General features: G+C 41.0%; 1 protein-coding gene and 1 pseudogene across 9 annotated transcripts in view; one reads left to right on the top strand and one right to left on the bottom strand.

Moving 5' to 3' along the window:
* ADRA1A (adrenoceptor alpha 1A) overlaps nt 1–25,906 on the top strand; it is a 113,947-nt gene that overhangs the window by 74,673 nt on the left and 13,368 nt on the right. For 6 of the 8 annotated variants that reach the window (XM_015145004.3, XM_077942645.1, XM_077942647.1 and 3 more), the window contains one exon: nt 22,326–22,711. In XM_015145004.3, coding sequence (XP_015000490.2) covers nt 22,326–22,711 — 386 coding nt within the window. 8 annotated transcript variants of the gene reach the window in all.
* Nucleotides 18,269–21,754, bottom strand: LOC100428242 (large ribosomal subunit protein P1 pseudogene; annotated as a pseudogene). The gene is made up of 2 exons (XR_013396983.1): nt 21,737–21,754; nt 18,269–21,221 (listed from the first exon to the last, which is right to left on the bottom strand). The product of XR_013396983.1 is annotated as a large ribosomal subunit protein P1 pseudogene (transcript).

Genomic DNA, 25,906 nt, shown 5'->3' with positions numbered 1-25,906 from the left:
TGCACGAAGCTCTCATTTTCAGTATTTTCTAAGTTGTCATTCTAGTTTTGATTTACTCTTGAACTGAAAACTTGATACATATTTTGTTGTCTGTATCTTAGTCATCTACTTCAAGCAAAATTCTATCAATTTTTAAGCATTTTAAAAACACACATACATATACCTTCATATTTGCTATCTCTTGGTACGTAAAATTTAATAGATATGGCTCTATTGGTAAGCATGACTTTTATCAACCTAAAATAATCCTGTCTATTCCATGAAATGCTTTATGTTGTGGAGTCTGCTTTGTTTAATGCTAATATTACTGTCTCAGTTTTTTTTTTAACCTAGGTTTAGTATATATTTCCAAGCCATGTTATTTTTGTAACCATGTCTTTTATGTCTGTCATAAACAGTATATATTCCATTTTTTTCTTAACTCAGTGTGAGAGGCTTTAATTTTTAATACAGTGCTTTAATCCATTTACATTTATTTTTATAATTCACATATTGGAACATGTTCATACTTTAGTCATGAAAGGGCGAGCATGGATGTACTAAAAATATAAGCAAGAGTTAATGATTGGTTACAAACTCATTATTTTAATTGTGTATGTTATATAGTGGTAATAACAATAATCACCAATGTATATGACCTTACTATGTGCCAGACACTGATCTATATATTCCTCTCTATATTAATTCATTTGATGCTTACAAAGTAAACATTTACTACATAAAGAACCTAAGGTAAAGGGGGAGTGAGAAAGTACTGAGTTAAATGTCTATCTTTTTAGTAGCTCTTTGTGAAATATTGTGATGGAACTTACAGGTCTTCTTTGTGCTACTAAGAGAGTGTCCTTCCAGTCTATATGCATTTAAATGATTTTATCCAGAATTGGTGATGAATTCTACTTAACGTCTTTGTCCATCTATCAAATTAATCATGTATTCTTCTTTTCTACCTGTTTTCTTACTTGGCAAGGATATATTTAGAAGTCTAATACAAATATTGATAAATACAAAAATGAGAAAAGATGACTAACCAATGAAAAAAATGGACAGAGGTAATTAACAAAAGCAGAAATACAAATAACTAATAAAACATAAAAATATATCATATTTTACCTATCAAACTGGCAAAGAGCAAATAAATACATACTGCTGCTGAAGGTGGAATAGGAGACATCCTCTGTACATTGCAATGATTAAAGCAAGATTCAAAAGCGCACTTGGGTTCCAATCCTGATGGCTGTTTTTTAGCTGTCCTTTCATGTGGGCATTTATTCATTAGCCAGCAAGCATGTATTGTGTTCCTACTGTTTACCAGGCCCTATTCTAGTGCTCCTTGTCCTTAGGGAAATTACTTTTCATAAGTGAAACAGACAGTTTTTAAATGTTTCAGAAAAAGACAAGAGCCATTAAAGAAATACAGTGGGCTGATGTGATAGGGAGGCTGGTGTTAGGGATATTGGGAAGTAGGGACAGAAGTATCCTTTAGATTACATGTTTAGAAAATGCATTTTTGTGGCACCCAGCCTCACTGAACAGCCTCTGAGCTGAGACATAAAAGAGAAAGGTCTAGACCTGCAAACCCAAGGGAAGAACATCTCAGGAAGAGGGAACATTAATGAATACAAAAGCTTTGTTAGGAAAATCTGGGCAGTTTAAGAAGTAAAAAGCATTTTGGCATGACTGTTAAATGTTTTCTTACAAAATGGCAGAGGCCAGGTCAGGCAGACCCTTTTAGTCTTTGGCAAGGTTATCTTTCTTAGCACCTATGCAGATAAAACCTGCCTGTATAAAACAGGCTTCGTGGCACCCAACCTCACTGAACACATGGGAAAATTAGATTAACTGCTGCATGTGAAGCTCTAGGAGTTTAGCACCCAGTGGGCACTCATAATTTACTGCCATCATCATCACCATACTGTCATTACTTTTCAATGCTGGACAAATATAAGTAGGTATATTCTCTCCAGAGAGCAATTTGGCAATATGGATCAAAAACCTTACAAAATTTATATTATATGACCCAGAATTCTTTCTCTAGAAATGTAACTTAAGAAAATACTCCAAATCTATCCACACAAATATTTATTTCATAGTTATTTATAATAGAGGAAACTGGAAAGAACCAAAATATTCAAATTAGCAGAAGTAGATAAATTTTGTTATATTCATGTGATGAAACACTAAGATGCCATGAAAAATTGTGTTCTGTAATGAAAATAAAATAGCAAAATGTTCATGACATATTACATAAACGCTGGTCACAAAAGCATGTGCTCTAAATACAATCATAGTTGTTTAAAATCTGTTCTTATTTCTAGATTGTAGCATCATGGTTGAGTTTTGTATTTTGTGTGTGTGTGTGAGTGTGTGTGTACACATGCACCTATATGTGCATGGGAGGCATACCAATTGTGGATATCACAGATTTTACAAATTTGGCATATATTAATTTTGTATCTTAAAAAGCACAATAATTTTTAAACATAGTTGCTATGACCTTCTTCAAACTGTTTTGGTGCCTGAATATAGATCAAACTTATTCCAAAAAGAAAGTCATTATAATTTCTATGTTAGGAAGTTTTTAACAATTTATTTTTATTTTATTTCTTTAATTGACACAAAATAACCATACATACTATGTTTATGGGGCACACAGTGATGTTTTGATTTATACAATGTATAGTGGTCAAATTAGAGTGATTAACATATCCATCAGTTCAAACATTTGTAAGATCATTTCTTTGTGTTGGGAACATTCAAACTCCTCTCTTCTAGCCATAAATATATCATAACTTTTTAACTATAGTCATCTTATAGTGCTATAGAACACTAGAACTTATTCCTCCTATCTGGCTGTAATTTTGTATCCTTTACCCAATCTCTCCCTATCCCCCTTCCACGATTCTTCCCAGCCTTCAGTAACCACTATTCTAATCTCTGCTTCTATGAGATCAACTTTTTTAGCTTCTACATATGAGTGGGAACATGTGGTATTTATCTTTCTGTTCCTGGCTTATTTCACTTAACACAGTATCTTCCAGGCTCATCCATGTTGCCACAAATGAGAGAATTTCATTCTTTTTTAGGGTTGAGTAGTATTCTATTGTGTATATATACCACTCTTCTGTTATCCATTCATCTGTTGATAAATACTTAGGTTGATTCCATATCTTGGCTATCTTGAATAACATTGCAATAAACACAGAAGTACAGAGATCCCTTAAAGATACTGATTTCCTTTCCTTTGGCTATATACCCAATAGCTGGATTGCTGGATTGTGGTAGTTCTACTTGTATGTGGTTTTTTGAGGAACCACCATACTGTTCTTTATAATGGCTGTACTAGTTTACATTCCCACCAACAGTGTATAATAGTTCCCTTTTCTTCACATCCTCACCAGCATTTGTCATGTTTCTTTGTTTTTGACAGTAAACATTTTTACTGGGGTAAGAAGATATCTCATTGTGGTTTGGATTTGCATATAGCTGATGATTTGTGATATTTTTATGTATTTGTTAGCCATTTGTATGTCTTCTTTTGAGAAATATCTGTTCAGATTATTTGTCCTTTTTAAGTGGATTATCACATTTTTCACCATTTAATAGTTTAAGTTCCTTTTATATTCTGGATATTAATCCCTTGTCAGATGCATAGCTTATTTCCTTTGCTGTGCATAAGGTTTTTAGTTTGATATAATCCCATTTACCTATTTTTGCTTTTGTGGCCTGTGCTTTTGAGGTCTTGTTTATTAAATTTCTCCCAGACCGATGTCCTGATGCATTTCCCTTACATTTTCTTCTAGTATATTTATAGTTTTGGATCTTACATTTAAGTTTTTAAACCACTTTGGTGAATTTTTGTATAAGGTGAGAAATAACAGTTTAGTTTCATTCTTCTGCATATGGATATCCAATTTTCCCAACACCATGTATCAAAAAGACTATCCCTGCCCCACTGTATGTACTTGGTACTTTTGTTGAAAATCAGTTAGCTGCAAATGCATGGATTGATTTCTGGATTCTCTATCCTATTCCATTGGTCTATGTGTCTATTTTTATATCAGTACCATGCTGTTTTGATTACTATAGCTTCACAATATATTTTGAAGCCATGTAGTGTGGTGCCTGTAGCTTTGTACTTTTCGTTCAGGATTGCTTTGGCTATTTGGGGTCTTTTGTGGTTCCATATAAATTTTACCCTTTTTAAAAACAATTTAGGGGAACATCACACCTGGGGGCCTGTCAGGGGTGGGGGAAAGGGGAAGGGGGGCATTAAGACATATGTCTAATACATGTGGGGCTTGGAACCTGGATGATGTGTTGGTGCATGCAGCAGGCCACCATGGCACATGTATACCTATGTAACAAACGTGCATGTTCAGCACATGCATCCCAGAACTTAAAGTAAAATTTAAAAAATATATATTTTAACCATCACAAAAACAATTTCTTAATAATCGATTCAAATTGCTTTGTTTTGTTGTCTAAATCAGGATCCTAGCTTGCCAGTGAAAATTTAGCAATAAGCACATAGCACTACACAGCAGTAGAGAAACCAGGCAGTGGGTTGTAGCACGTTCAGTGTTAGAGGGTACAGGACAGGGTCTGGAGCCAGGCAAGCATGTGTTTGAACCCAGCTTCACTCTTACTGGCTGATTGTTTTATGGCAAGTTATTAAACTCCCCAAGTCTCATTTTCCTCATTTGTAAAATGGGGATAAACAATGCATACCTTACAGGGTTGAGATGAGGTGATGAGGTGGTGCATGAAAAGTACTTAGCACATTGCTGGACAGTTGAAATTACTGATAAATTACATCTACTGCTATAGTTAATATTACTAGTGCCACCATCATCAACCTCATGGTGCTCGGAAGAACTCTTCACATGGGTTATGAGATCATGAAACTTAAAAACTTCTCAAACTCTTTTTCAAAAATTATGTCTAATTTCTAGGAGGCTTTTTCTTTAAAAGTGACAAAAATAAGAAACAAAGTGCCAGATGTGATAGAAAGCCCAGGTGTTAATGAGGAAGAAATTCCAGCAAGAAATCCAATGTAATAACCATGGGGCCTTAGCTCTAGAGTAGACTCAGCGCAACTTGTAGAAACACACCTATTATTTACCTAATTAGATTCAACTTAGTCTTGAAAAACATCCCAAATAAATAAAATTATAGCTTACCTTTCTGTAGCCACAATTAGGTAGTATCAGACAACAGGCTGTGCAAGAAATGCGAGCACAGTGTTTCTCCCCAAAACTCTGAATTAGAGAAATTCTCTGGAAATACTTGGGGATTCTCAGAGCAGCTGACAGGTGTGACATCTCAGTAACCATTGGGTAAACCAGAACCACACATCCAGGGACATCTCTGCAGGAAGATGTACTCAATGTCCGGTTTCTGACCTTGGAAATTATTCCCAAGTGTTAGAAAAAAATAGACAAGATGAGCACTAATGACTGAGCAGATACCCTGAAAGTAGATGCAGAGCTGCTACATGCAGAGGAAGGAAACTGATCATAGCTCTGGGATAGCAAATGAGCAAATGCTTACAGCCAGACACTGCACTTACGTGTGCCAGGAAACTGAGGCACAGAAAAGGGAACAATCTTGCCCTCATCCCTGAACTACCAAGTGAGTGATCGGGATTTCCTCCCTGGGGAATAAGTACTAAGCACTAAGAAGTCCGTGTCAGGCATTGATATTTTTATGCAGCACACAAGATGGTAACTATTTCTGTTATCATCTCTCCTTCACTCTTCCCTTCTCTCCATATCCAAGAACCACAGATGACAGTTCTTTTAGTCCTATACGTTCACTCCGATTTTGTCATAAATAACAGATCATACTTTCTGACCAGTCTTACCTGATTGTTTTTTAGGCATACTTTATTGGTTGCATTTTGTCAAAGGCTTTTTAGACAGAATATAGTATGTGTGGTTTTTTTTCATGTCCAAACATGTCTATTCTGAACAAACCTAATTATTAACATTTGAGAATTTTGTTTTTGTGTTAATAATTTGAATTACACGTCTCTGCTTTCTGAAAAAAACAGGACATGGAATGTGTGATTAATTTTCTTGGCTATTCTGATGATTGTCTTTGTTTTGAACTTCAAGTACTATGACTCTATGCACTATTTTCACTATGAAGACCGCAAAGCAGTGACAGACTCACAGATAGCATCGTCTAGAAATTTAAAACATGAGTTTGGGCATCAAGCCTGGATTTGGATCTGAGGTCAGCCAGTTTCCTTAGTTGCAAATTAAACTCCTTAAGCCTCAGTTTACTCATCTGTAAGATGAGGTTGGTAATACAGTCACATCGTGTTCTTGGGAGAATTAAATGGGATAATGTTTGTGTAATATTTTGCACGATGTCTGGCACATAATGAGTGCTCTATAAATATTTTATTCATGAACAAATACTTATTTAACAACTACAATGTACCAGGCACAAATCCTATCTTTATAAAATTTATATAGGGAGATATGTTGAACAAATCATCACCCACAAAATCAAATAAGAACAATTGCTTGAGCTATGAAGAAAAAGTTTAGGATGCTTTGATAACATTTAATGAGACCCCCCAACCCAGCATGGAGTCTCAGGTACGTGGATGGGTGGAAGGGGATCAAAGATCTTTTCCCTGAGGAAGGGGGACTTAAGCTAAGATATAAATGGTGAATGGAGGGGACAGAGGTAGAGAGGACACTCCATGCAAGGAGAAGAGCAGAAGTGAAGGGCCTGGTGCAGAGAAGTATTCCACAGATCAAGAGATCAGGGTGTGTAATCCCAGCACTCTGGGAGGCTGAGGCTGAGGCAGGTGGATCATTTGAGGTCAAGAGATGTACTCAATGGAGTATTTCAATTTTTGTATTCCTAAAAATACAAAAATTAGCCGGGGTATAGTAGTGTGCACCTGTAATCCCAGCTACTGGGGAGGCTAAGCCAGGAGAATCGCTTGAGCCTGGGAGGCGGAGGTTGCAATGAGCCAAGATTGCACCACTACACTCCAGCCTGGGTGAGAGAGTGAGACCTTATCTCAAAAAGAAAAAAAATTTAAAAATAAAAATAAAAAAGAAATCGGGGTGGCCAGAGCAGGGGATAGGGAAGAGAGTGAAAGGCAGGCCACGAGAGGAAGGCAAGAGCAGATCGGACGGCCCTATGGCCCATGCTACGGACATTGGGCTTCATCTAAGAGTACTGGAAAGTGTTTGAGGTCTTGAAGTGGAAATGTCACCGAATTAGGGTTGTATTCCATAAAGGTCATCCTAGGGAAAAGGGAAGGTGACCCAGGCATGCAGGAGATCAATAAGAAGGCTCTTACAGGTGACAGGTGTTGTGGCTGGAGTAGGAGCTAACAGTGGAGATGGAGAGATGTGAAAAGACTGAGGCAATACTAGGAGTTCTGATCTACTGGAGATGTCAAGAAGGCATCAGGACTGATTGTCATGTTTTTATAACAGTGAGTGAATGCTAAATATCATTTATAAAGATGGGAAATGCTAGAAGCAAGCAGACTAGCATGTGTCGTTTTGAACACATTAACCCTGAGGTTTCTGTGAGACATTTACATGGAGAGGTATGTATGAATCATGAGCTGGAAAAATAAGCAAGGACTGAAGCCCCTCGCTTGATGGCTGAATGCTAACTGCAGATACTCAGCTTGAACACGTTCATGTTTTTTTTAGAGTAGGGTTTCTGAGAGCCCCCAAATAATTGGAGGATATTGCTAGTCTTGCAATTGAAAAAATTCAATGTATCAATTAAAAGAAAGATTTCTAAATTGGATATCTGAAGAACAGAGTTTTTAACCTAGTCCTTTTGCTCACTGGCTGTGTAACCCTGAGCAAGTTCCTGATCTTTTCTGAATGTTGACATCCTTGCCTATTTGTAGCCCAGATGTCAGCTCAACTCTCGGTGCCTTAAGTGTTTATACAACTTGATTATAAATGACTTCAACAACAAATTAGATCAAAATGTGTATAATGAATCCTAAATGGGGAAAATTTAGGAATTATCGAAATACATGCACACTAGTCCCATTCTCAGAAATAGATAAATCGTGTTAAATAAATAAGTTGTCATGTCCAATAATATATTCATATTCTTTTATATATATATACTCTTTAAAATGCTTCTAATGTACACCTTATTGCAATATTAAAAGGGAAGCAAGACAGTCAACTTTTTTATTCATTCAACATTCATTCATTCAACATTCAAAAAATAATTAACTTTCTCTCCTACAATAGTGTTTGCTTTCTCAGTAAGTTCTAAAACTTCAGGATTTAAATGTCCCCTAATGAGAATTTTAATAGGATGCTGTGTGATGCTGAACTCCCCAGTCTTGGGACTCAGTGAGTGGGTATCCAGCCTATTCTGAGATACTTTTTATGTATCATTGATGGTAAGGTCAAGTTCCAGGGCAGCCCAAATCAGTCTTCCTATAGCTTTTAGCCATCGCTTAGAGTTCTGACCCCAAACCAATGTGCTGCTAGCCTCCTGGTTGGTCTCCCTAGCAGCCTTCTTCTTCAGTTATTCTTAGATAGTATAAGCCTTATGGAAAACTTAGGAAAATAGAGTCATGCCAGATCCCCAGGTTCTAACACATTCTGAAGGCAGTCACTTGCTAACACCAATTCCTATCCTGAGGATTTTTTGGAGATTTAGAATTCTCCAAAATCAAATCTGAATAAACGACAATAGTGAGTCTCATTATTTTCATTTCGACAAACTATGCCCGCTTTCTTTTCTTCTCATGAACATTTTTCTGTGAGTGAGAGAGAGAGAAATTGATAACTACAGTTGGGTAAAAGTTCCACTGCTTCCACACCCACCTGGGGAATTAGTACATCTGTGCTGAGATTGTTGATGAACACCTATTGTTCCCTAATAGCATATCTAGAAACTATTATTGGTGGCAATCTGATATGTTCCAAATTAATCACCTAATTGGAGCAGATATTGGGTGACCATTTCAGAGGGCAATCCCGACAGTGGGAAATGACTTTTTTCTTAGAAACATGGCTGGTTTGGGGTCACAGAAAATCACAACGGGTACCAGGGATTAGTTCTTCTGAGACAGCCTCAAATGCACTTGTTTCTGTGTTTGATTATTTTTCTTCAACTTTTATTGTAAGTTCCGGGGTACCTGTTGCAGGATGTGCAGATTTGTTACATAGGTAAACTTGTGCCACGGTGGTTTGCTACACAGATCAACCTATCACTTAAGTATTAAGCCCAGCATCCATTAGCTATTCTTCCTGAAGCTCTCATTCACCACACCCCCCAAACAGGCCCCAGTGTGTGTTTTTCCCCCCATGTGTCCATGTGTTCGTTCAGCTCGCACTTATAAGTGAGAACACGTGGTGTTTGGTTTTCTGTTCCTGCGTTAGTTTGCTGACGATAACAGGTTCCAACTCCATCCATGTCCCTGCAAAGGACATGATCTCATTCCTTTTTATAGCTGCATAGTATTCTATGGTGTATATGCACCACATTTTCTTTATCCAGTCTATCGTTGATGGACATTTGGGTTGATTCCATGTCTTTGCCATTGTGAATAGTGCTGCAGTGAACATACACATGCATGTATCTTTAAAATAGAATGATTTATATTCCTTTGGGTATACACCCAGTAATGGGATTGTTGGGTCAAATGGTATTTTTACCACTTCTCTTGTTGATCCTTCAGGTATTTTTATGCCTGTCTTGGGTCTTCCAGGTTTTACAAAACTTTCTGAATCATTGTCACCACTATCTCTGGAACAGTTGGAAATTCATTCTTAATATTATTTGGCCTTGGGAAGAGTTTTTTGGTGGATGCACTGCGTTATAGAAGATGTATATTTATTTCTTAAAATTAAATTCTATATATCTCAACCACTATAACGCTAGCCTACATCCTAGTGAACAAAAGATTCCACATTGCTCAGCTAACAGTTATGCAAATGATCACATCCTGGCGGATGTAATTCTCTGCTCTTCTATGACACTGACTAGAGTCTCTGGGTGGGCACTTGGATTACCATGCTCTACTACCTACTTAACCAGTCAAGTGAATTTTCAGTCTCCCAGGCCTAATAAATTTTCATGTAGAACTCATACTTCATCTTTAATTCAGCGAAGAATCATTGAAAGGATTTACTCAAGGGAGGGATAGTGTCATGCTTGCTTTCTCAGAATCTCGCTGGCAAGAGTGTGAGAAATGGGTTGGAAGCAGATAAGACCAGAAGCAGGAAGCCCAGTTAGAAAACTGATATGAGGTTCTAGCTAGACGTGGTGGTGGCCAGAACTGGAATGGACAATAGCAAGTGAACACAGGTTTCGTAGTCAGGGCTGGGTGATTGGATGTTGTGGAAGAGGTTGGAGAGTGGAAGGTTGAGGATGACAGTGGATTTCTGGCTTGGACAACTGAGAGGAAGGCTGCCAAAAGTGAAGCAGAGGAGCAAGAGTCGGTTTTGTGGGAGATGGGGAGTTCAGCTTGATGATGAGTTCAGCTTGATGATGTTGAGGATGAGATAGTTTGGAAACATCAGGAGGGATGTCTGGTAAAAGTTGTGTGTGCAGGACAGGAGCTCAGGAGGCAGAGATGGTCTAGGCATAGAGATTTGCAAGTCATCAGGGAAAAGAAAGAAACTAAAGGTATGAAATGAATGAGCTGCCCTGACCTTGCTCTTCCCCCTGAAAGTACCAGCCAGTTCTCAGATGAGAATGCAGAAGGCTTCGTTAAGTTTGAAAAGAGCAAGGATGTGTCTTGCAAGCAAAGCTGAGCTTTCTAAATGTGGCATTTATATGAAAGAAGGAGGCATGGCCAATTCCTATTTGCAAAAATGTCTATAATCAAAACAGTACCATACTCTATTGCCTTTTAAAATTAAAGAGGAAATTGCCCCAATCCCTTTCTGCATTTTAAAATTGGTCTGCCCAGCTATACTTAGAAGCTATATTATAGCTTCCAAAAAGACATCTTTCATGTTTTAAATGAGCTATTAAAATTCTTATATATATATGTATTATGTCCATTTGAATACAGGACCCATGATTGATGGAGGTCAGGCCCTGGTCAGGTGATCTAGTCCAGATGTATAAAATCTAAGCTGTATAAAATCTTATGCAGCTTTATAACAGCAGAGACCTACAGCCAATCTTCATCCCTAGCTTAATTCAGGCAGGGGAGGGAGCTGTGCAGGAGCTGGGAGTGAAGAGCAAGGGTTTATTCATATTCCTACTTTGCACAGAGCTAGAAGATGCTGTTGGAAGATGCAAGGGCCATGCCTCTGGGTGAGCCAGTGGCCCGGGAGAGGACCCGGTATGTCCTCTCCAAGTACGGAACTGTCCAGAGCACTCAGATTAAGCATCTTTGCAGCAGTCCAGAACCAAAAACCCATTTTCCTGCTCCCCTGTTCACCTGTGACTACTCAAGCATCAGCCAACTCACCTATGTCCTTGCTGGCAAGGATCAGGACCTGAACCTGCTTTAGCCTTTAAGCTGAATACGAAGGGACACAGTCCTGAGAAAGCCTCACACTTCCTCCTTGGGAGATCAGTTTTGGTTGTTTGCATCGCTGCTTCAGACGTGTGGTGTTTGGCCTTGGACTTGAATCCCACAAATATGAGAGGAGATGATGACTATCACATCTGAATTATAGGCTTCAACCCTTCCTCCAGGACTGCATAAAATGTTTTTATAAGTACTGGAAGTAATCATTTTATGAAGTGCCTGCAACTTAGCTGTATAAAATTATTTGGAGAATGGTCTTGTTTTCATGTAAATAAATGTGAGTGTCTTGAAGATCTGAAAGACCTCCCTGGAATGTAAGTTAAGACAGGCTCCGTTTCTGCATTTGAGAATCTATCTCCAGCTGTGAGTAATTGAAGCAGGAGTTGTATTCAAAATGTTGTTTTCTTCCATCAACCAATGTCATCCATTGGTTCAATAAACATTCATTGAGACTCATGTTGATCACTTAGAGAGATACGAATGAAGGATAAGAAGGACGGTGTATCTTTAAGGAGACTAAAACCACGAGGACTGAATGTGTCATTCATTCAGCAACATTGTTGGGAGCCTACTAAATGCTGTACACCGTTATGGGTGTTGAGGATACAGCAGTAAATTTAAAAGACAAGAATCTCTTCCTTCAAGGGAGTTTATAGTCAAGAAAAACAACCAAAAATAGAAATAAGTAAAGCACAGAAAATGGTGATAAGGGCTATAGAGCAGTGGTCCCCAATCTTTTTGGCACAAGGGACTGGTTTCATGGCAGACAACTTTTTTATGGACCTGGAGATGGGAGGATGGTTTCAGGATGATTCAAGTGTATTACATTTATTGTGCACTTTATTTCTATGCTTATTACCTTGTAATATATAATGAAATAATTATACAACTCACCATAATGTAGAATCAGTGGGAGCCCTGAGCTTGCTTTCCTGCAACTAGGCAGTCCTGTCTGGGGGTGATGGGAAACAGTGACAGATCATCAGGCATTAGATTCTCATAAGGAGCACACAACATAGATCCCTGGCATGTGCAGTTCATGATAGGGTTGTTGCTCCTATTAGAATCTAATGCCACTGCTGATCTGACAGGTAATGTGAGCAATGGAGAGAGGCTGTAAATTGTAAATACAGATGAAGCTTTGCTGGCCCACCACATACGTCCTGCTGTACAGCCCAGTTTCTAAAAGGCCACAGACTGGTATGGTCTGTGGCCCGGGGGTTTCCCCTGCTATAGAGAAAAGTAACTGGTGCTAAATCCATAGAGGAAATGGCAATTTCTTGCAAGTTATACTGCAACAAAGAAGGGCCTGTCGATGAGTGGGATTTTGAACACAGCCTTGAAGACAGAGAGAATTGGACAGATTCCAGTTTGAGTAGATACAGGGGAGAGGGACAGGTCATTGAGTGAAGAGCAGAAGAGTGCAGCAGAGAACCACAACCACAGGAGCTTGAGGTCACAGTCACCTCGCGAACTAACAAAGTTAGAGTGAAAAGTCTACTGTGGCAGGAAGAAAGCCTTGGTATTGGAAACTCATAATTCATTTGTTGGAGCAACAAATGCCTCCAACTTAGGCATTTGTTGGAGATACTCATAGAAGGTAAACACCTTTGCATGTTCCTGACTGTTCTACCTCCAGTATCTATGGAAGTGCCTGGCCTGAGCAGGTGCTAAGTAAATTATGTGTTAAGTGAATGAGGAATGGAGAAGGTTGTGTAGGACTGGTGGAACCAAATGATGAAGGGCCTTGAATGACAGAGTGAGAAGCTTGAACTTGATCTTATCAGCAGCAAAAAGATAATGCATAACACATGTCTTGGCAGATACCCCATTATGAGGTTCCTTTAGCTACAATACTGAGCCCCTTGATAAGCCTCCCCTCCCTTTAGTTATTTCTGGGAATTTTCCCCCATGGTTTCTACCCTTTCCATCCCATCTCCTTGGAAAGGACCAGATGAGCACAGCCTTAGCCTCCCAGGCCTCAGATGTGGAGGTCTGCGGCCCATGTATTATTAAGGAGCACATGAGTTCTGACGCGACCAGAAGCCCAAACTGTGCTGTGCTCCAAGCAGGAACAGAGCTAATTCCATTCCCGCTTGGTGCAATCACAGTTGCCTGGGTCCCTATGCAGGTGCACTCCATGACAGCAGCCTTTGGATTCTCCTCCCATCCCTCCTTTCTGTGATCTCAGAGTAAATCTCTAGGATAGACATCAGGATGTCCTCCCAAAGCCCTCCCCCAAACCTCAGGTTTCCCTCTTCCTTCCAAAGCCTGCCCTCTTCCCTTCTGGCCATCTCTCCACCATGCTTCTTCATCATCTTGCTTGTCATGGGCCTGTTTTCCCCTTTTGACTGTTTCCATTTGCCTAGAAGCATCTGCTCTTACAGATAGGAAGGGGTAGTATCAATTACTGTTCTAAGTCTTTAATTTTACAGATGAGGAAACTGAGGCCCAAGAGGGAAAAATGACTCACCCAGCTTTAAATAACCAGTTCACCATTCAGGGGTGCTGCGGATGGAGGTGATGGAGAAGGCAAATTTGGAAGGTGTTTCAAGGAAAGACACCTGTGGGGTTTGGTGACCAGTTGGAATGTAAGAAGCAAAAAAAGGGGAGAAGGAACTCGATACACATTCTTCTGGCAGGAACTGTTAATTGGGTTCCTGCCCCCACCTCACACTATAGTGAGAGAGATAACCTGGTCTCCTGCCATTGGAGAGCATATCATCTGTGCTCTGGAGGATGAGACAATCAAAGAAAACAAGTAAATAAGAAAACATAAAAACTGTGATATATACCGTGAAATAAATAAGCCATTCAGCAGGTGTGAGTTTGAAGATTACTCTTCTTTAGACTGGGTGGTCTCAGGGAGAGCTTTTGTGCAGGGACAATTAAAAAATGTTTTAAATGGAAGGCTCATGAAACAATGGTGACCTTAGTGAAAGTGACAAGGCTTGGAAAACACACTGGCTTATGAAAGCAGATCTGCTTTTTAAAGGAAGCAGCCCATAAAAGCACATGATGACTTCCTCATCGCTAGCTTTTCCCTGAACAAATAATATTTTAAATAAAGGGGGTGGGGTAGATAATCTTGCTATCTTTTGAGAGTTTTTCAAATCAAATTATTTATTCAGTGCAAGGAGGTCTTCTAGGGGGAAATGCTTGCATGTGGGGTCCCCTGTTACTCTTTCCAGCGTTCCTATGGGCATTGGGGTCCAAATCATGCATTCAGGTGGACCTGCTCCTTTATCCTAAAAGGAGAAATGCTGCTTAGGCTTTGTTAACTGGCAAGACAAACCATTTGACAAGTTTTAATTCAAGCAGTTCAGACTCACCCAGGATGAAGTTCCTGATTCCGCAGAGCTCTTCTTGGCCAGCCAGACAGATCCTGTCAAGAGAGCTTTAGCTGCCACTTGCAGAAGTTTGAGGGATGAGAGGACATCTCCCCAAGTGACTTCTTTCCGTGCCTGGATTGGAAAGAGCAATGTTTTTTCACAGTAATCATAGACCAACATACCCCAGGTCCCTGGAAAAGTGGGCAGCACTTCCATCCCACACTGGGCAGGCCCCCAGGGTGCCCCGAGTCTGCCTCCTTTGGGACTGAGTACCCCGCACAGTGTGCCCGGTTCCCCTTACTCACTGCACCCTCCCATGCCATGTTCCCATGCTTTGCTCCATGCAGGAGGAGAGCTAATTCCATTCCTGCTCAGTGCCACCTTCTTCACTTTGCCAACCACTCATGCTTTCTGCCAGAAAGTTCAGAAAAGACTCCACATACCAACACTCTCAAGTGAGCATGCACATGACTTTACTCAGATACATGAGTGGAGAGCTGTACAATTTCAGGCCCCAGTTAAATCGGGGAATAAAAGACTGGTGAAGTCCTTCCAAAGAGGCACTGAAGTCACATCTGCTTGCTCTGTTGGTAAGCTTGATTCTATCATTAGGACATACGGGCTAAGTGGGGTTCCCCAGCCAGGGTACAGCTTGTCCTCTCTACCTGGAATCCAGGCTGAACCATCTTTACTATCACCAGAGACCACCGCGAGAAGCTAATACAAGCCAAGGGCTCTTCCCAGGAAAATGTATCTCTGGGCATACACATTTAATGTCAATCATGGGAAGTTTGTCTGTGAACCTGAGGTTTCATGCCTAAGGTTACAGTCCATGGTTATTCTGGCCACCTTCTTAGACAGCCCTGGTCACCATCTAGGGTAGATAATCCAAAAACTTCTTGCTGACTGAGAGCTGCCCAAGTGGCCCCACATAAACCCCAGGAGGGCTCAGGCCAAAGTAGTTCAGCACAAAGGCATCTGGTAGAATATGGTCTGCCCTTAAACTTTGACTCTACAGCTTGTCTCTGGGGTTTAATTTGATGGGGCAGTTTTCTTCCTGGTAAGAAGGCGCCATCGAGTCTGGCCTGAATGTTACTGGCACTGGAGCTCCTTGGCCTGTTGGTGTGGCAGCCTGTCTCTCTCCTCTGCTCATTGGATGTGTACCAGGCACATCAGAGAGACCACTCACTGGACAAGGAGAAACAATTAAGAGTTATTTTATCCCATGGTCACAGAACATTAGCTTCTTCTTTGGAGTCAACATTTTTTTAAATTGAGATCATTCAAACTCCAATTCTCAGAATGTGATGCCCTGCCGACAAACCCTTCTAAACAGCACACTCTGACTTTTAAAATAATGCAATTATTGAGGATACTACTCTCCTCTTCTTTCTCCATATCTCTGCAAAACCTGTTGTCATTCAGTGAAAGCTGGACATATTGCCATTAATGCTTCCATGCCATCGTAGGGTTGCTAAATGGCACACAAAGATCAGGAGTGGAAATGGGTGAAGTGGAACCAACTTTGGGTCCAGTTGTGTGATTTTGGGGAACTACTCCCATCTTCAGCCTTACTGTCTTCACCTGTAAAGGACAGGTTGACAGCGCTGATCTCAAAGTGCCTGCCAGTTTTCACATTTTAGCCTTCTGCGACTCCAGCTAAGTAGGGTTTACCATAGCCCAGTGTCTCTCAAAGTTGTCATTAAGATGTCAAGTTTTCCAGGGGGTAAAATGAAGCACAGAAGCTGGAGGCTGCAACCAAGAAGACTGACTCACAGCTTTCAGCTTCCACATCAAGTCACCCTCATTCTGAGAGAAACAGTTGAACTAAGGAGGAACCCCCTAATGACCAGTGCTGGATGGGAATTTGAGAACTCAGTTCCTACTCTCACTGACTTTTGAAGCTAACCGTAGCACTCACCGGTGTATCAAATTCATGAAGGAGACCAGCATGGGCAGGAAAAAAATGGTTTTATCTTGTATTGGAGTCACTGAGGCAAATGTTGCTGTAATTTTATAGCTATAAAAGGTGACTCTAGTGGCCAAGCCTTTCCTGGGATGACTCCTAGTGCCCCCCTCCCCATAAGCCTATTAGATGAGCCCCAGTTCAAAAATGAAGTAAGATGTTCCCAATGGATATAGCATTCAGTGGAAAAACATAGAGGCAACATTTTAAATTATTCGTTTCAATATCTTCTTGGCATCTAGAGGCCTTTACAGTGGAAGTGAGGATTCTGAATCTCCATGAATGAGAATGTTGATGGTGTTTGGCCATAAACACCTGTTCTCTCCACCTCAGTCTGACCAGTAGTATGTTGGTCAGGGTGTCCAGAGGGTCAAGAAAGAGGCAGAAATTCTGCAGCAGAGCAAATGGTGGAAAGAAACTCAGTGAAAGGAATAGTCCTTAGGGTGTGGGGATTTTCCAAAGCCCAAGAATTAAACCAGGCAAATTCACATGCAAAGGATGGCTTGAGCTGCAGGGCAAGGTGTTTAGGGGATTAAGTCAGGAGCTGTTGGCTCCTCTTGAAGCAGAGATTGTTGAGGAGAAAAACCATAGCTATGGTGACCAAAAAAAATAGGAGCTTCTATTCTCATGTGGGTGATTCGGAAGTCCGGCTCTTCCTACGAAGCATGATGAGAAAAACTAGAGGGTCTGATGCCAGATGATAGGGCAAGGAAAAAATGGTAGCAAAATAGCATTACAGAAAAAAACCAAATGACTGAACATAAATGGTGGGCCAAAAAAGGAGAATGAGACAGCAGAAGGAAGGCAGGGTTGGGAGAGAATATGAGGCTACAGCCATCAAGCAGAGAAGAAAACCAAGCCACATTGAGAAGAAGAACCATGGCAAGAACACAGAGACACAGCCATTCATTCATTCAGTCAGTCAGTCCATCCGTCAGTCAGGAGGTTGGCCATTCATGCAGCAAAAATTTGGAGAATGCCTTCAAGACTCTAGCATTGTACTGGATTCTGGAGCTCTGTGAGTGAGCAAAGCTGGCCGGACGGTTGCTCAAATGGACTTCCCCACCCAGTGACTGGATCAGAGGCACCCACCCCTAAACCAGGCTGGTTCAGCCTTGACACTCTAGGTCCTGATGTGTGGAGGCCAGGGACAAGCATTATCCAACTGTCTTCCCACCCTAAAAAGCATTGCCAGTCCTCATGAAGAAAGAGATTTGGGAAGAATGGAGGCTGGGGATAGAACTAATGCAGAGTTCAGAGAAACGGGCACAGATGGCAAAGGTTTGGGCAGAGGAGGGGAGAGCAGGAGGAGGGAACCCTGAATAGGACCAGGCAGCTGCTTTCCAAGCCTGATTCCAGCCCCACCTCTCCTTCCTAGGAGAGGAAAAATGAAGGAAGAGATATGTAGATGGGAATAACGTCAATAAGGAGAGGAGCTGCCCTTCTGCTGTCCTTTTTTTTCTTTCTTTCTTTCTTTTTTTTTTTTTTTGAGACAGGGATTCACTTCCGTTGCCCAGGCTGGACTGCAGTGGTGCGCATTGGCTCACTATAACCTCCACCTCCTGGGCTCAAGCAATCCTCCTGCCTCAGCCTCCTGAGTAACTGAAACTACAGGCGCATGCCACCACACCCAGCTAATTTTTGTATTTTTAGCAGAGATGGGGTTTCACCATGTTGCCCAGGCTGGTCTCAAATTCCTGGTCTCAAGTGATCTGCCCACCTCAGCCTCCCAAAGTGCAGGAATTACAGGTGTGAGCCACTGTGCCTACCCCTTTTGCTGTCTCTTCTCACTCTTTGGAAAGTTCCTGAAGGAAGTACAGCTATGAGTCTCTCCTCTAACCCCAGCCAGTCAGCAGCTGCACAAAGAAAATTACGTGGCTCCCTGCACCTGCTCCCCATCGCAAGGGAAGAATACTCCAAGCATGAGAATGGATCCTGCAACCTGGCCCTGGTGGAATTGTCAGTTTGTGAGCATGCAAATCCGTGCTACACTTACACACATCTGGCTGCTGTCACACACTTGATGGGACAAACCAAACGTTGTCATTTACAGGAAGGTCTCTGGCCTGGAAGCATAAGCCAAAATCTAGAGATTTGCTTGGATTAAAAAGAAAATATTCCTGGGGTTAGGGCTAGAGATTATATGACATTCAGATCTTAGTGTAAATTAGTTTTAACCAACTCTCTTTCTCACCCTATACCTATACCTGAGCCACATTGAAGAAATGAGTGTTTTGAGTGGGGTACAGAGAGGGGGAGTCCAGGATTCACCTGTGAAGACAGGAACGCAGCAAGAGACTAGAGAGAGGGCCCAAGAGCTTGGCTCTGGGTCAGCCAGACCTGGAATTAAGAGCGGGGCCATGCAAGGAAAGAAGGGATGTAAAGGAAGTGACTAAAAGGAAATGTTGAGATTTATGAGTGCAAAACTGGGCTCTGTAAGCAGAATGAGCGTCCTTGAGGGAATTATGGGAAGTTCCAAGACTCTCAAGTCATATTTATTAGCATTCACATTCATAGTGCATTTTTTTGTCCTTCTTAAAAATTGAAATTATTCAGATAAGGGAAAGATCCTCCCCTCCGTCGCTGATTTACAGAGTAGTGACATTCCCAGACAAGGTGAGTTTTTGGTGTGCTCAGCTCAGACATTCTTGTAGTCATTAAGCACAGGCCCAGGCAGGCCTTTGTGAAATGGGTTTCCTTAATCACATCACTGTCACTATTAGGAGGAAATATTGGACAATATATAGGTATCATAATGTAAGACAAATTTTTTTCTGGAACTGACCGCATTTGCACAAAACCATCAGTCATGTTGGCATTAGCCATTTTTTCCATCACAGATGAGGTTCGAGAAAGAATTTTTCCAATTCAGCTTCCCCTAGCTGCACACTTTATCACTCCCCATCGGCCATCCTCCTAAGAGATGTATTATTCCAATATATTTGGAGATTCCATAAAGGAGCATGGGCCCTGAAATCACACTGCCCAATTTCAAACCTACCAGTAACTATGTGAGTGACCTCAGTTGAGCTATTCAAACTCATTAAGCCACAGTTTCTTCGTTTGTAAAACAGGGAAGAGTAACATAACTCTTCATGGTACTAATGATGATTAAATCATATGGAAAGTGTTCAGCACACTGCCTTGCCTGTTTCAAATCAGGCATTCAAAGACTGTAAACTTTATTATAATTAAAGGACAATGTGAAGAGCTTTAGAGCTAAAGAATAAAACTTTCTCACTTTACATGTTTTTTTTTCCCCAAATAAACACCCATTGTGTGTGTGTGTGTGTGTGTGTGTGTGTGTGTGTGTGAATTTGAGATACATGGAACTTAGCAGGGAGCGTTGCTTCAGAGATAATAAATGCTCCCATCAACAACCACAATATTTTGTCTTCTTTGGGATCTTCAGTATTTAAGTTTACTCTCTGTTTATATTGATGAACTTTTTGACTTAATTTCACAGCAGCGTTTGCCAGAGTAGATTTTAAGAGCACCAGCAATTTGTCATGACTCTGATAGGTCCACAGAGCAGAGAAGAAAAGAAAGACATAAAATCAAGACCTTAGGTTTGAAACAACAACAACAAAAAAATTGTTCAGGGCCATTAGGAATCATCCATTCAACCTACTCCTTTTTCAGATAAGAAAACTGGAGGTCCAAAGGGATCATGGGACTTTCCCAAAGCCATTCTGCCAACTGTACACAAAGCTGTGGCTAAAAGCCTGTGGAGAAGGAAAACGAGCTTGGGAGTGGAGAAAGAAAAGAAAGGAGGTGGAAGGAAAGTCAAGATGTTATTTTGCAATTTCTCTGAAAGGAGTGAAGAGGGACATTGGGATTTCATAATTCATAAAGCTCCTTTAGTAAAAGCCCATGGAAGTCTGAGAATCAGAGAATAAAGAACATTTGACTGGGAGTCCCATACCCTTTATCCATCACTCTTATCAGTATTATAGCTATGAGGTTTGTGACAATCTCTTTAATAAGCATTTTTAAGAGTTCAGCTTTTTATTGAACATGCTATAAAATAGGCTTACTCAAAAAAAAAAAAAAAAAAAAAAAAAGCCCATGTTATCATCAGACTCCAGATTCTCCTTTCTTTGCTTCCACTTTCTTCTCCTCTACCTGGGCTGCAGTGATGGAAGGGCAGGACCTCCTGCAGATGCACCACCAGCTGCTGGAGCAGGTCGTCCCACCCCACCCCTCCACTGCAGAGGAGGCTCCCGATGTTGACAGTGGCCAGGGCCTTGGCAGACAAGCCAGGCCAAAAGTCGTCATCATTTACCCCAGCTGCTTTAGAAAGGACATTGACCTTATCCTCTGTGATGATCCCCTCAGCGTTATGCAGAACGAGGGCTGAGTCGGTGCAGGCGAGCTCTGAGATGGAGTCCGTGGTGTGGACAAGTGCAAGGCTGGGCTGCCCGGAATAGTGCTAGTGCTGGATGCAGTGAGGGCCTCACCCCAAGGCGGCCTCAGCTCAGAAGGGCGGAGCGTCTTGGCGGCAGCTGGGTAAAGGCTAAATAAGCATTTTTTCATATTTGTAAATTGAGTAATTGGAGGAGATAATCCTTAAGATTGTTCCCCTTTAAGACTTCACAGTTTTGTTCTTCTGCTGCCAAATGCCCCGTGGCACTCTCTGTGCAGGACATGACAGGTCCTGAGGCGGGGTTCCTGCTATGCACATCAACGGGTAGGGTTTGGGTAGGTAGAGAAGGTGGAAAAGGGCATCAAGGACACAGTGGCCCAACTTGAGAGGACAAAAAAAAATTGACCAATGACCTGGAGAAAAAGTGTAGTGAGTCTGGCTAGAGAAAAAATAACAACCAATCATATTAGAAAGCTGGTCAGACCAGGGGCTGTGGAGGACTCTGAATGTGAAGCAAATGACACACATTTGGGACTCATCGAGGGATATTGACAAAGGGAACTCACGGTGACGTCAAAAGACATCATCTAGGAAAAGTGATTGAGAATCACTGGCCCAACATTGACAAGGCCAATATTGTGTGAAGTTGAGATTCTCATCAAAATCCGTAATTCTAATATTCGAGAGGGGAAGAATTCATAAACACTGAGGCTGTGTCTGTTACCTAACACTGCATCAGAGAATAAAGGGCATGTTCAGGTAACTGAATTTTAATACAGATTATTTGCATGGATTCCAACTTACTTTTCAATTTAGGCAAAACAATGTACATATGTGGGATCAGTCTGAGTTTCACATTTTCATTTGGTAAAACTTCACAGCAGGCATTGGTCACTGTGAGCCAATGCAACCCTATCCACTGGGCCTGCTCCTGTAATTAATGACACACATGAACCAAGTAGGAATGGTCTTTGAAGATACTGCAAAAGGGTGACAGTCACAGGAGCTAGTCAGTCAAATATGAGAAACTCAAATGTGTTTGGGATCATTTTAACCTTTTTAAAAACACAGAAAGATGTTTGTTTGATTGTTTTCCTAGCCAACTGGCCTGCTGTCTTGCAAATAATATATATCAATCTGTGTGTTTTCTTCCAGGGTCTTTCTTCCCTGATATCAAGCCCTCTGAAACAGTTTTTAAAATAGTATTTTGGCTCGGATATCTAAACAGCTGCATCAACCCCATCATATACCCATGTTCCAGCCAAGAGTTCAAAAAGGCCTTTCAGAACGTCTTGAGAATCCAGTGTCTCCGCAGAAGGCAGTCTTCCAAACATGCCCTGGGCTACACCCTGCACCCGCCCAGTCAGGCCCTGGAAGGGCAGCACAAGGACACGGTGCGCATCCCCGTGGGATCAGGAGAGACCTTCTACAGGATCTCCAAGACAGATGGCGTTTGTGAATGGAAATTTTTCTCTTCCATGCCCCGTGGATCTGCCAGGATTACAGTGTCCAAAGACCAATCCTCCTGCACCACAGCCCGGGTGAGAAGTAAAAGCTTTTTGCAGGTCTGCTGCTGTGTAGGGCCCTCAACCCCCAGCCTTGACAAGAACCATCAAGTTCCAACCATTAAGGTCCACACCATCTCCCTCAGTGAAAACGGGGAGGAAGTCTAGGACAGGAAAGATGCAGAGGAAAGGGGAATAATCTTAGGTACCCACCCCACTTCCTTCTCAGAAGGCCAGCTCTTCTTGGAGGACAAGACAGGACCAATCAAAGAGGGGACCTTCTGGGAATGGGGTGGGGGGTAAACCCAACTCATTAGGCAGTGGATAGGGCACAGGGAAGAGGGAGGGTTTCTCACAACCAACCAGTTCAGAACGATACGGAACAGCATTTCCCTGCAGCTAATGCTTTCTCGGTCACTCTGTGCCCGCTTCAACGAAAACCACCATGGGAAACAGAATTTCATGCACAATCCAAAAGACTATAAATACAGGATTATGATTTCATCATGAATATTTTGAGCACACACTCTAAGTTTGGAGCTATTTCTTGATGGAAGTGAGGGGATTTTATTTTCAGGCTAAACCTACTGACAGCCACATTTGACATTTATGGGGAGAGGGCCTAGAGAGGAAGAGCATTAAGATGGTGGCCAAGATCCAGACACATTATTTTTAGAGCAAGTTCTGAAACTCCACCCTTTCTGACACATCCAATTTCTCAGCTTGAGGGAAACTTGACAGTCAAGTTTATCTTTGGCTGCACTTTGAATGGATGCTGCTCCTCATTTCCCAAAGATGAGAGTGAGGGGCACTCATGATGTCTCAGAATGTAGCATTCTCTATCCTGGGGTCAGGAGAGCGTTGAAAGAACCAACCAGGGCGGTATGGCTTTTCCCAAGAGAAGACAGTAGACCTGAGCATCATTCTTTCAATTTAACTACTAGAGAGAAAACCCATTAAACAGTTCCAAGATCAGATGATGATAGGCTTTCTCTCTAATATCTTTAAACATCAAGAGCTTGGGGTGGCTGTTAATTTCTTGCAAAGACAGAGGCTGTTCACTTACTGCACAGCCATTTCAACATGGCTTACAAAAGGCTTTCTTGACAAATCACTTACCTGTTCCAGAACTCTGTTATGAAAATCCAGAGCTTATAATATTTTGAAAGGCAAAAGATTGTCTCCCATTACTTCTCATCTGCTTCACTATTGCATAATGAATGAGCTTCACCTGTGGCATGTTGGAATGAGCCTTATGATCCAAATACATTCTTCCAGAACTTTGAAATATACTAATGCTTAGCTTCAGAGAGATACTGATGGATCACCAAAGAACTGTCTAAAGCAGGAGTTTGCAAACATTTTTTGATAGAAGCCCATTTGTTCTGGAAAAAGATCCAGTAGTCAACTCAACTTCATCTATTCCTACTTTGCTGCAAGAACTTGGGGAACATGCTATATTTTGCTTTATGTGTACCAAATTTTGGTAAACCATAATAACTCAGTACAGAACTTGCGTATCTCTTTCCTGAAATGCTTGGAACCAGAAGTGTTTCAGACTACAGATTTTTTCAAATTTTGAAAGACTTGCATATACATAATCAAATATCTCTGGGATGGGACCCAAGTCTAAACACAAAATTCATTTATGTTTCATATACACTGCATATGCATAGCCTGAGGGTAATTTTATACAATATTTTTAATTGACTGTTTTGGACTACAACCCATAGACATGAGGTCAGGTGTGGGATTTCCCACCTGTGGCGTCATGTCGGTGCTCAAACAATCTCGGATCTTAGAGCATTTTGGATTTCAGATTTTCGGATTAGGGCTGCTCAAGCTATAGTTTACTAATGAGGAAGATGGTAACTATATGCAAAAATTATATATGGCTGCCGTTCCACAATAAGGATTTAAAATAGGATTTATGTTTTTGGAAAATTCTTGACAACAATCAGTGGTCTAAAACTAAAGACCATTTGCCTAGCCTCTTTCCTCTATTAGGGTAATTCCTCCAAGAAATTCAAAGCAGCTCTAACCTTCACAGCAAGAGTGGTGGCCTCATCATCCTTTTCTTCTTCCCTTGCAGCAAAATGATAATTTCCTTAAATCCTTGTCTAAAAAAACAAATCTCTTTCCACGTTGCAATGGAGGGTATGTTTGTATGTTTATTTGAGTTTTGTTATAGGTTGTGTTGAGACCTGGAGTGTGACTGTTTTTTCAGCCTTTTTCTGAAGAGTGTCTTCTTACTGGCCAGATACATATTCAGCCTTGTGTTCAGAACTTGGATTCTGGCACTGAGATGTTGGCTGGATTTTTAGACTCTTCTGTTCTCTCTGTGTGTCCCATAAGAGCTCTGCCAGATGTGGATGTCCTATTATAGAGGCAGGCATCTAGGAAGAACTTGAATATGCAAACCCTCGCTTCTCTTTGGCCTTGATAGGAAAGATCAGTTTCATTGCTGACAAGAGTTTGGTCCAGAATCTGAATAAGAAAATCACTTGCCCCGCTCCTCCTTACAGAAAGAGCGTCCCCACGGGAAGAATGACTATCATTTTTCTTCAGCGAATTATGATTCCATGTTAGAGATGATCCTTTAAACACCTTTACAGACACATTTAAATTTTAGATATGGGAAAGCTTAGAAACACAGGAAATCTGGCGCTAATGCCACATCTAATCTAAATAAACAACTAGAGAATCTTTCGGTCATCAGATTAAAACCATGACAATTGTATCCATGTAAAACTATCCGTAAATAATTGTCTGCTACACTCTTCTCCAGCTCCCTCTCTCCAGGGAGGTAAACTTTTAACATTTTTTTCCTTTCCCATAGCATGATACACCAATTTTACAAGAAATTGATAACGTCAACCAAAACTTAGTCAAAGTGGGGTAAACAATATATGAGTTGAATTACTTTTCGCTCATTCCCCCTAAATCTCTGTACCTTTAGGCATGCCAAAAAATATCTAAAATTGTTGCAGTTTATCAAATGATTGTCATATTTATACTCACATGTTTACTGCTTCTATTTGGAGTTTGAGGAATTTACCCAGAGTAACGATGTCTTCTCTAATGTGTTATAAAAAGTACTTGCTTTGGGATTGTCTAAATATCACAAAAATCAACATGACATTATGGGATAGGGAAAATTTGAGTTTATTCTGACATTATGGGATAGGGAAATTTTGAGTTTATTCTGCAACTCAAACTGCATGCATTAAG

Source organism: Macaca mulatta, chromosome 8 (genome assembly GCF_049350105.2).
Source record: "Macaca mulatta isolate MMU2019108-1 chromosome 8, T2T-MMU8v2.0, whole genome shotgun sequence".
In the NCBI taxonomy this organism is placed as follows: Eukaryota; Metazoa; Chordata; class Mammalia; order Primates; family Cercopithecidae; genus Macaca; species Macaca mulatta.
The sequence above is the reverse complement of the archived record's forward strand: the minus strand, read 5'-3'. Positions and strand labels throughout refer to the sequence as shown.